The sequence below is a fragment of the Sander lucioperca genome, chromosome 2 (assembly GCF_008315115.2).
Source record: "Sander lucioperca isolate FBNREF2018 chromosome 2, SLUC_FBN_1.2, whole genome shotgun sequence".
In the NCBI taxonomy this organism is placed as follows: Eukaryota; Metazoa; Chordata; class Actinopteri; order Perciformes; family Percidae; genus Sander; species Sander lucioperca.
Window position 1 is genome coordinate 29,867,732 of NC_050174.1, and position 10,762 is coordinate 29,878,493.

General features: G+C 42.5%; 1 protein-coding gene and 2 non-coding genes across 3 annotated transcripts; all 3 read left to right on the forward strand.

Moving 5' to 3' along the window:
- The first annotated feature begins 2,539 nt into the window (after positions 1 to 2,539).
- On the forward strand, positions 2,540 to 10,547 carry dkc1 (dyskeratosis congenita 1, dyskerin). The gene is made up of 15 exons (XM_035996009.1): positions 2,540 to 2,588; positions 3,388 to 3,434; positions 3,517 to 3,603; positions 5,345 to 5,436; positions 5,985 to 6,169; positions 6,309 to 6,373; positions 6,519 to 6,645; positions 6,876 to 7,006; positions 7,206 to 7,349; positions 8,030 to 8,150; positions 8,434 to 8,552; positions 8,634 to 8,737; positions 9,233 to 9,275; positions 9,504 to 9,674; positions 10,307 to 10,547. Exons 1-15 carry the CDS (start codon positions 2,573 to 2,575, stop codon positions 10,370 to 10,372), a joined length of 1,518 nt encoding a protein of 505 aa, XP_035851902.1. The 5' UTR covers positions 2,540 to 2,572; the 3' UTR covers positions 10,373 to 10,547.
- On the forward strand, positions 6,715 to 6,793 carry LOC116063170. Its single transcript, XR_004108202.1, has one exon. It is a non-coding gene; the product is annotated as a small nucleolar RNA SNORD53/SNORD92 (small nucleolar RNA).
- LOC116063169 lies at positions 8,190 to 8,266 on the forward strand. The gene has a single exon (XR_004108201.1). It is a non-coding gene; the product is annotated as a small nucleolar RNA SNORD83 (small nucleolar RNA).
- Positions 10,548 to 10,762: the final 215 nt, after the last annotated feature.

Consider the following 10,762-nt stretch of genomic DNA (forward strand, 5'->3'; position numbering starts at 1 on the left):
CTTCTGATAAAGCTCCTCCAGGCCTTTCTGCCTAGAACCTGTGATACAGCTGCTCACCTTAATTAACCTGGAGAGGGAGTATTTTTGTTTTACAGTAATGGACCCATACCAGCAGATTAAGGAGAAGGTGACAACTGACTCAACAAAGGACCTATAGAAGAGGGTCAACAGGGTCTGGTCCACATTAAACTTGGCCAGCTTTCTAAGGCAATACAGGCGCTGCTGGCCTTTCTTGTAAAGCAAACTAGTATTTGGCTCAAAACACAACTAGTCATCAATAATGGATCCTAAATAAGAGAACACACCCCTGCGGTGAGCCAGTTGATGAGAGGGCCAGGTCAGAGAGGTGACCATTTACCTTCACTCGCTGGGATCTATTAGTGAGGAAGTCTAATATCCAGCCCACACGGTTGGCCTCCAGTTTGAACTGATGCAAGAGCTTCTCAACCAGTAGGTGTGGCTGAATGGTGTTAAAAGCTGACAAGAAATCCACAAACAGTAGTCTGACATGGTTTTTGTTTCCCTCAATGTGTTTAAAGATGAGGTTGAGTACTGTTACAGTTGCATCCTGGACCCCTCTGTTGAGTCTATATGCAAACTGTAGTGGGTCGAGGAGGCTGTTCATCCTAAATGTCAGTTCTCTTTTGATCAGCTTTTCAAAGGACTTCATCACAAATGACGTAAGGGCTATGGGTCTGTAATCATTTCTGATTTTTGCAACAGGGACTATAGTTGACTGTTACCATAAGTCAGGAACCTTCTGTTGACACATCAATTGATTAAAAATATTAAAAATGGGGCCTAGCTGTTCCGCACAACAAGAAAGAACACGGCTGCCAATGTTGTCTGGGCCCGGACTTGTTTGGCTGAAAGGTGTTCACAACACTTTGTGTAGAGAAGCAGACAGCTGATTGGGACAGGGGAAGGAAGGACTGTTTTAGGCCAACAGTTTCGTTGCTAAAGTCATGTTTGTCAAATCTTGAATAAAATTGATTTAGTTCTTGGGCCAGGGATATATCTGAGGTAAAGCCATCCAGTGCCACCCTTGTCTTTGTTTTGTCATTTAGACCCACCATTGTTTTAATACTTTGAGTTTATTGTCCCATTTAGCCCTTTTTAATTTCAAGTTTGATCTCCTTTTCAATGCTGTGTAATTCCTGAAAATTATTTTGTCTGAATGTTATCTTTTTCTTTTTCAACAAGTCTTTAAGTTGTTTTCTCACCCATGGCTTGTTATTTGGGTATATTTTGATATTATTAACTTTTTTAGGAATTACCGTGTCCTCACAATATGCAACCCATGAGCTGACCACTTCAGTCAGTTCATCTATGAAAAAACTTCTCATATAATAATTATTGCTATTAATTAATTACTCTGGGCTGAGATGTCCTAGGAACCTCACCAAAAAGGCTCAGGATGCTGCAAATGTTGGTATAATATGAAAAAGGCTGGTGGGTTTAAGATTATTTATTGAATGAATCAAATATGAACATATGTGTCACTGTCAGTGGCTTGTTAATCTTTACATCGTTAGTTAATTTCCTATCCTGGTCTGGGACACACGTTCATACGGTTTAATAAAGGACTTATTGGACTTTAACTTATCATTGCACTTACAATAACGTAGCTGTCCTCAATTTAGGTCATCCTACATCTCATCTGCATCCACCGTGTGTGATTGTGTGTGTTTGTGTGTGTGTGCGTCAGTCGCGGAGGAACGGAGCAACAGCCCCGCCCGCTGCAGACAGCCGACAGGATTGAAAGTTGTTCCAGTGTACATTAATGTTAAAATGTCTACGTTGGCAGGACGGTCTGAAATGTTTTGACGGTCTTTCGCTGTACGTTTTGTTGGTAAATGTGAGATGTTCGAGTCACACACGTCTCGTCTTCATATCAGAAACTAGGAAATGAATTTGACCTGTTCTCACTCCGGCTTGGTCAGTGGCTGCACGTGGGATGCTGGGATTGTGTGAGTAATGAAAATGTGATAGGGGCCCCCGGCTGTCAATCAATGTCTTCCAGTGGACCGGGCCCAGCAACCGTGCTTACCGATAGTTACGCGTCTGAATCACTCAATTCTCATTGGCTACCCGCCAACGTGGCAGGTAGATTGACAGTGTTACCCGCTAATTAAAAATTCACCCGCATTTGGCGGGTGGTCGGGTGTTAATTCCATGCCTTGGTCATAACACTGATCAAGAATCTTCCCATTCCTAGTTGGGCAGGACACGTATTTATAAAAACATTTTAAAATGTTGTCCAAGTGACAGTGATTGAAGTCACCTAAAATTAAATTTGGGGTATCGGGGGATAGTGCCTGTAGTTTCTGAACAGATTAATTCTAAGGCAGTACTTTCATTGGCCTTCGGGTGAATATAAACAACAGTTTTTATTCTCTGGGTAAATAGAAGGAGCGCAAGGAGACTGAGAGCAGTTCAATGTCTTTAGTACACAGCTTTTCCCTGTGGGGGCAGCAGAGGGTCCCAAAGCATCCAGCCAACCGGAAGTCTAGAAGAAGAAGCAGAAGAAGAATGAGGAGGAGCCGTCTCGCGCTCAGTCTTTCAGTTCAAGATGGCGGACACAGAGGGTGAGTGTGCAGCGCGTTCCTGGGAAAACTCACCTTTACTGTTTATAGTTCAGATTATACATGTTTAACGTTACAGTAACATTATATCTATTATACATGTTTAATGTTACAGTAACATTATATATATTATACATGTTAAACGTGCATCTGAACGCCGTTAAATGGCTCAAACACGATCCGTTCTGCTGGCATTTTAACTAACCCGCACGTGCAGTGTAACTGCGTTTAACGCCAAACTGCATTGAGAAAAACGGTAATTCAAAGAAATATATTTGCATAATTGTAGCCGGTGTTAGTTTGTTGTGTTACTGTGATGTTTGGATGGTGTTGGTTAGTTCGGCTCGTGTCTCGGTGCTAAGCAGCCGTCCTGTCGGACGGGTTGGAGGCTTTACAGCCGGTCCCGGTAACGGTGACCGGAGGACCCACGTGGTCGGGGTCTCGGTGTGTGAAACAGTGCACGAGCTCTGGTCTGAACGGGCCGTAAACGCTGTCTGAGTGTCTCCTAAAATCTGATCAGTGCCCTGTAGCTGCTCCGCCATGCTTGCAGCACGTTGGCTAATTATGGGATGGTCTGTTCAGGCGGCCTGTTAGCTTTACGTTAGCCGCCTGATGCTAACAGCCACGTGTTGTCATGGAGGGCACGTGGGCTGCTGTGACCTCATTAATAATCAAATATCCTTAAAAATGGAATATAACATCAGTTTCAGCCTTTAATTAAACCTGTGTGATGTATATATTAGTTTATGTAACCTTCATGTTTAATAAGTTTAATGTTAATGAGACTGTTTGACTGTTTCAGTGAAGAAGAAGAAGAAAGTGAAGAGAGTCGGTGAAGATGAAGTCGGGGTGAGTTTATTTTATATTGCCTCAGTTTATTAAGTTCATGTTTTAGTTTCTGAACGTTAAATGAAGGCCGTTTGTGTAACAGGAGATCCAGCAGAGCGGAGACTTCTTCATCCAGCCGGAGTCTAAAGTGGCAACGCTGGACACGTCCCAATGGCCGCTCCTCCTCAAGGTTACCTTAAACCCTTTATTTATATCTATCTATCTATATAGATAGATAGATAGATAGATAGATAGATAGATAGATCTATCTATCTATCTAGATAGATAGATCTATCTATCTATCTATATAGATAGATCTATATAGATAGATCTATCTATCTATCTATATAGATAGATCTATATAGATAGATCTATCTATCTATCTATATAGATAGATAGATCTATCTATCTATCTATATAGATAGATAGATCTATCTATCTATCTATATAGATAGATAGATCTATCTATCTATCTATATAGATAGATAGATCTATCTATCTATCTATATAGATAGATAGATCTATCTATCTATATAGATAGATCTATATAGATAGATCTATCTATCTATATAGATAGATCTATATAGATAGATCTATATATCTATATATAGATAGATCTATATATCTATATATAGATAGATCTATATATCTTTATAGATCTATATATCTATATAGATCTATATATCTATATAGATCTATATATCTATATAGATCTATATATATCTATATAGATCTATATATATCTATATAGATCTATATAGATCTATATATATCTATATAGATCTATATATATCTATATAGATCTATATAGATCTATATATATCTATATAGATCTATATATATCTATATAGATCTATATCTATATAGATCTATATAGATCTATATCTATATATCTATATAGATCTATATCTATATAGATCTATATATATATATCTATATAGATCTATATATATATCTATATAGATCTATATATATCTATATCTATATATCTCATCCCAATGGCCGCTCCTCCTCAAGGTTCCTGCTCACTAACTTCATCTATCCTCTCATTGGGTTTAGTGTGTGTAGATTTCAATTTATTTATAAAAGGGACAATGTGCAATTAAAACAAATGTGACCATTTGATGCATTGCAGCAGAGTTGGCCTTTGGCTAATTTACATCTTCAGTCCCTCGAAAAACACAAGATTTTAGAAGTTGAAACATCGCTTGAGTAAAAAAACATGTAACAAATAACTATTTTACATTTCATATCACTCACTCACACACCGGTTGGAGAGACCAGTAAGACCAACAGTTGTGAGGAATGATTAACTAACGTGTGCTGAGTCATTTTTAAGTGATTTTTATAGATGAGCTTTAAAGCTACTAAACAAACAGCTTTTTACATTGTCCGGGATAGTATTCATAGATAGCTAGATAGCTAGCTAGCTATAGATAGCTATAGAGATATATATCTATAAAAGAAATATAATAGAGATATCTAGAGACTTAATTTAAACACACAGATGTGTAACCTTATTAACAACCTCCGGCTCCCACAGAGGAGGAATCTGTTAATTAGTTAATTTGTTATTAACGAGTTATTAATTAGTTAATAACGAGTATAGTACCTTCAGGGTGTGAGATGATGAAGCAGTTTATCCATTCTCCGAGTGGCCATCTTGTCTCAGTCACCCCCCGCTCCCGTTCTGGGGGCGGGGCCTCTCCGCCACGGCGACGGTTGTCACGGCGTTCTGCTGGCGGCGACCGGAAACCGAGCGGAGAGACGACTGTACCAGACCGCTGCCGAGACGAGCCGACTGTGCTGATCACACCGACCCAAACTTATATATTATAAAGATGACATCAGACCGTCAAAATAAGAGCCTCTGTTCATTCTCTCCAGACAGGAAGTGAAATAGTCTCAAACTTCAACGTTTGTTTCCTCAGAACTTCGATAAGCTGAACATCCGGACGGCTCACTACACGCCGCTACCGCACGGCAGCAACCCGCTGAAGAGAACCATCCTGGACTACGTCAAGTAAGCCACCGCTAACACCAGGGCTACGTCAAGTAAGCTACCGCTAACATTAGGGCTGTGCTCGATTGAAGAAATTCTTAGTCGACTAACACTCATTCAATCGTATCGACCGAAATGACCGATTAGTCGACTAATCGACTAAGAGGGAGCAGCCCTAGCTAACATGCTAACACCTGGGGCTATAATCTACTTAATTAAAAGTACTATTACTGATGAATATGTATCTGTTCTACAGCTGATGTTAATATCACGTGAACGCTGAGTGTCAGCGGGGCGGGATGATGAGAATCAGAGGTTTCGCTAACTGGACTGAACTCTGTGATGTCACTTTCTCTTGGCTGTCTGACCAATCCCTGACAAGAAGACAGACACACACACAGACACACATATAGAGACAGACAGACAGACACACACACACATATAGACACACACACATAGAGATACACACGCGTGCAGCAGTTGCCGGCCAGTAGTTATACGTCTGTGAATCTGGGATGCGGAGCTTCTGAAGGTTACTGTTGCTGATTCTACTTCCTGTTTCCTGTCAGGACTGGCTTCATCAACCTGGACAAGCCGGCCAACCCGTCGTCCCACGAGGTGGTGGCGTGGATCCGGAGGATTCTGCGGGTGGAGAAGACGGGGCACAGCGGCACGCTGGACCCCAAGGTCACCGGCTGCCTGATCGTCTGCATCGACCGAGCCACGCGATTGGTCAAGTCCCAGCAGAGTGCCGGTACTTCCTTTTAGTCCTGTTTAATGTGGGTGGGACTTCCTGTGTAGTCCTGTTTAATGTGGGCGGGACTTCCTGTTTAGTGCTGCGTGTGCCCAGTAAACCCCAGCGGCCCCCCTCACTACTCTCTGTCGTGTTGCAGGTAAGGAGTATGTGGGGATCGTTCGGCTGCACAACGCCATAGAGAGCGAACACACGCTGGCCCGGGTGAGTCGCCCGCTTGCCACAGATCTTAATAACTAGAGCTTAGAGTTGATGCGTTAAATCAATGAATAAATCACATGTCAGAATCCTCAGCCTGTGTTCTGATTGGCTGGCTGTGTCATGTGACTGACTGTGTTTCTGTCTGCAGGGGTTGGAGATGCTGACCGGCGCTCTGTTCCAGCGGCCGCCACTGATCGCCGCGGTTAAACGCCAGCTCAGAGTCCGAACGATCTACGACAGCAAACTGATCGAGTACGACCCCGAGAGGAGGCTGGGTAAGACCCGAGCACTTGAGGGCGTGTGCGTGTGTATATATGTTCACGTGAACGCTGAGTGTCAGCGGGGCGGGATGATGAGAATCAGAGAGGTTTCGCTAACTGGACTGAACTCTGTGATGTCACTTTCTCTTGGCTGTCTGACCAATCCTGACAAGAACACGCACTTCATTTTGAAAAGTATTAGTATTGGCTGAGTTTTTAGTCTTTTCTTTTCTCTGGCTGTTTAGGGATCTTCTGGGTGAGCTGTGAAGCAGGAACGTACATCCGGACGCTGTGCGTCCACCTGGGGCTGATGCTCGGGGTCGGAGGTCAGATGCAGGAGCTGAGACGAGTCCGCTCCGGCGTGCTGGGAGAGAACGTGAGAACCACTTCCTGTTTCCTGTCTGTGGGACCCAGAGTGTTGAGTTGCGTCCTGCTGGTTGGTGCAGGTTTGCTAATGAAACTCTGGAACAGGAAACTGCAGCGGAGACGCACGCCACAGTCTGTAGAGACGGTGCAGCCTCACCGCTGTGACATCATCATGACATGACTCTGACATCATCATGTGTTTGTTTTAGGACCACATGGTGACGATGCACGACGTTCTGGACGCTCAGTGGCAGTTTGATCACAACAAAGACGAGACGTACCTGAGGAGAGTCATCTTCCCTCTGGAGAAACTGCTGGTGTCCCACAAACGCCTCGTCATGAAGGACAGCGCTGTGAGTACTACTGATGTGTGTGTGTGTATATGTGTATATGTGTGTGTGTGTGTGTATATGTGTGTGTATATATGTGTGTGTATATGTGTATATGTGTGTGTGTGTATGTGTGTGTGTGTATATGTGTGTGTGTGTATATGTGTATATATGTGTGTGTGTGTGTGTATGTGTATGTGTATATGTGTGTGTGTGTGTGTATGTATTATATATAACTTGTATAAAGGACAGCGCTGTAAGTACAACTGTAGCTAAAGTTGAATAAAAAATATCTTTTGGAAATTGATCTTAATGCCTTAATTTAAACAAAAAAATGAGGAAAAATCCAACCTTTAAGGACACCAATTTCTATCGTAAATAAATGTTCTTCCTTAAAATACAGGGGGCATAAGTACACAAGAGTTTAACATGGTTTTATGTCAGTTATCCTAATATCTGGTTTGATTTGCATTGAGAGATGATTTTATGGAAAGTACCACATGCCAATCTCTAGGTATGGTGAAGGGTATGTGATGATGTGGGGGCTACTTAAAGGTTGAATTTTTCTTTATTTTTTTAATTAAGGCATTAAGATCAATTTCCCAAAAATTTTATTCCTGTTTTTAGTTAACTTTAGCATGGGTTCATAAATTTGTACTGAACACTGTATATCCCTCCATAACTAATAAGCTGCGTGTGTGTAGGTGAACGCCATCTGTTACGGGGCGAAGATCATGCTGCCCGGCGTCCTGCGCTACGAGGACGGCATCGAGATGAACCAGGACATCGTCGTCATAACAACCAAGGGAGAGGCCATTTGCACAGGTGAGATACGGCTGCGTGTGGGGGGGCGGGGGGTTTGTGGCCACATGATGAGATATATAGATGCAGCAGCCTTCGGGCCGTGATGACCTGCTATCTATCACCCTTCTCTGATGGTTTCACCAATTCTCAACCATAATCTACTGTGACCCAGTCTCAGGGGAAGTAATCTAATGTGACAGGAAGTAATGTAACGTGACCCAGTCTCAGGGGAAGTAATCTAATGTGACAGGAAGTAATATAACGTGTCTCAGGGGAAGTAATCTAATGGGTGTTTTCTCGTCAGCTGTTGCTCTGATGACGACGGCAGTGATCTCGACGTGTGATCACGGCATCGTGGCGAAGATCAAGAGGGTGATCATGGAGAGAGACACATATCCTCGGAAGTGGGGGCTGGGCCCCAAGGTAACTACCAACCCTCCCTTAAGTTATTATAAATAACCCTTTTAATGAAGGCTGTTTAAATATGAAACGTGTTTCCATCAGGCGAGTCAGAAGAAGATGATGATTCAGAAAGGACTCCTGGACAAACACGGGAAGCCCAACGGCAGCACGCCGAGCGAATGGAAGAAAGACTACGTAGACTACAGGTATGCCTAACCTGAGGACCAATAATGGGTCTATATATAGACTACGGTTACACCTCACCTGAGGACCAATAATGGGTCTATATATAGACTACAGGTACGCCTCACCTGAGGACCAGTAATGGGTCTATATATAGACTACGGGTACGCCCCACCTGAGGACCAATAATGGGTCTGTATATACTGTTATAATATGCAGACAGTTATCCCTGGGGGAGCTGCAGTGCTCTGTTACAGGTTAGGGTTTAGTATGTGTGTATTAGTATATGTGTATTAGTATGTGTATTATGCAGACAGTTATCCCTGGGGGAGCTGCAGTGCTCTCTCAGGGAGTCGCTCTGCTACAGGAACTCTCAGCTCTGAGCTTCTTCAGTCAGCTGATCGCTGAGCTGCAGCTCACTGAGCACACTGATGTCATCACTCTCTGATGTCATCACTCTGTTTGAATCTTCTGTCTGATAATCTTCAGTGTTTGATTGAAAAACTTTGTTTTGGCAGTGTCTCCAAGGCGACAGAGGAGTCAGCAGACACTTCAGCAAAGGTAAACTGGACATTAATACCTCTAAATGATCTGATGATTACTGCTTCATGTTTTTAAACTCGTTGATACGGTTTCTCTTTAAATCAGTTTCTCTCATCACACTGAACTAAAGTAAATGTGGACCTGACTTAAAGATCAGTTGCAGCCTGTTTGATTGGCTGTCTGTGGCTCTGATTGGCTGCCTATGTGAGTGATGTCACTAATGACTCTCTGACCTTTGACCTTCAGAGGAAGAGGGAGACAGTGGACAGCGACAGTGATGCCCCGACACCCAGCACGCCGAGCGCTGAGGACGGGAAGAAGAAGAAGAAAAAGAAAGAGAAGAGGGCCAAACTAGAGGTGGAGCCTGAAGAGATGGGGGCGGAGCCAGAGGAGATGGGGGCGGAGCCAGAGACAGAGGTTAGTTACATCATCAAACTGACAGCATATTTATACAACTGCTGGTTTAATCAACATTAAAGTTAATGTATAATGTTATGAATGTAATGAAGTCAGACTCTGATTCCTTCAGTTCCTTGTGTCCTTCAGTGATAGTCAGTTCTGTTAACATTAACTTAAAGTGTAACCGTGCTCGGTGTCGTAGGTGTTAACCAGGGCTAGATGCTGCTACAACAGATACTATGTCAAGATGATAAATAAGAAGCAACGTTAAAGAACGGCTTATCGTTAACAGCAGATGATCAAAATGTAAATTATTAAATGGTAACGTGTAACTTCTTTCACCAGTAAACCAACAGATGAGAACGTTTGATTTAACTATAGTTTTGAATGCACCATGAGGTTTACAGTTAAACACTGTGAATGTTTCCCTGACAACAGCAGCATAACGTGGCTAGGCTAACGCTGGTTTTAGCTAGCATCACGTGCAGCGATGCTTGTTGCAGGAAGTTCAAGGCTCTGATCTGGTAGAAACCTGATTCAGCGTTACATCATCTCTGAATATCTCTAAATATTGATAAGTTAACCAGCCGGACATGTTTAAATATAACTTTGTTAATTTATCGTTTAAATAATACCGCTCTGTGTTGCAGGTTGTTGAAAGTGCCAAGAAGAAAAAGAAGAAGAAGAAACAGAAAGATGGCGACGCGTCGGAGTGATCAACCAATCGGTGAACAGGAAACTGGACGCAAAGCATTCTGGGAGTTTTATTATAATGGACTGCATGAACGCAGAGAGAGAAGAGGACTGTTTTTGTTTTTTATATATTTTATTTTTTTCAGCTGTAAATACCTAACAGGAAGTCTGTTTTTTCAAAATAAAAGTCTGTTTTTCTGTATTTGGTTTCTTTAGAAACATTTTGTTCTGAAAGAAATGTTTTAACCATAGCCAGTATATATAATGGAGCAGCAGGTCCCGTGTCTCTGGACGGAGACCAGTGAAGTCTCTTTCCCGGTGATGGCTGAGCGTTACTGAGCAGCCTCCAACTGAGCTTGAAGACGTAGATGTGACGTGAGCAACCTGTCTGAAAGTTGGAAGTCTTCTGGTAG

What these genes read in the sequence shown, in the direction of transcription:
- dkc1 (XM_035996009.1), top strand. An exon ending in CCGGCGTGCTGGGAGAGAAC is followed by an intron (nt 7,007 to 7,205) that starts GTGAGAACCACT and finishes TGTTTGTTTTAG; the next exon opens with GACCACATGGTGACGATGCA. An exon ending in AAAGACTACGTAGACTACAG is followed by an intron (nt 8,738 to 9,232) that starts GTATGCCTAACC and finishes TTGTTTTGGCAG; the next exon opens with TGTCTCCAAGGCGACAGAGG.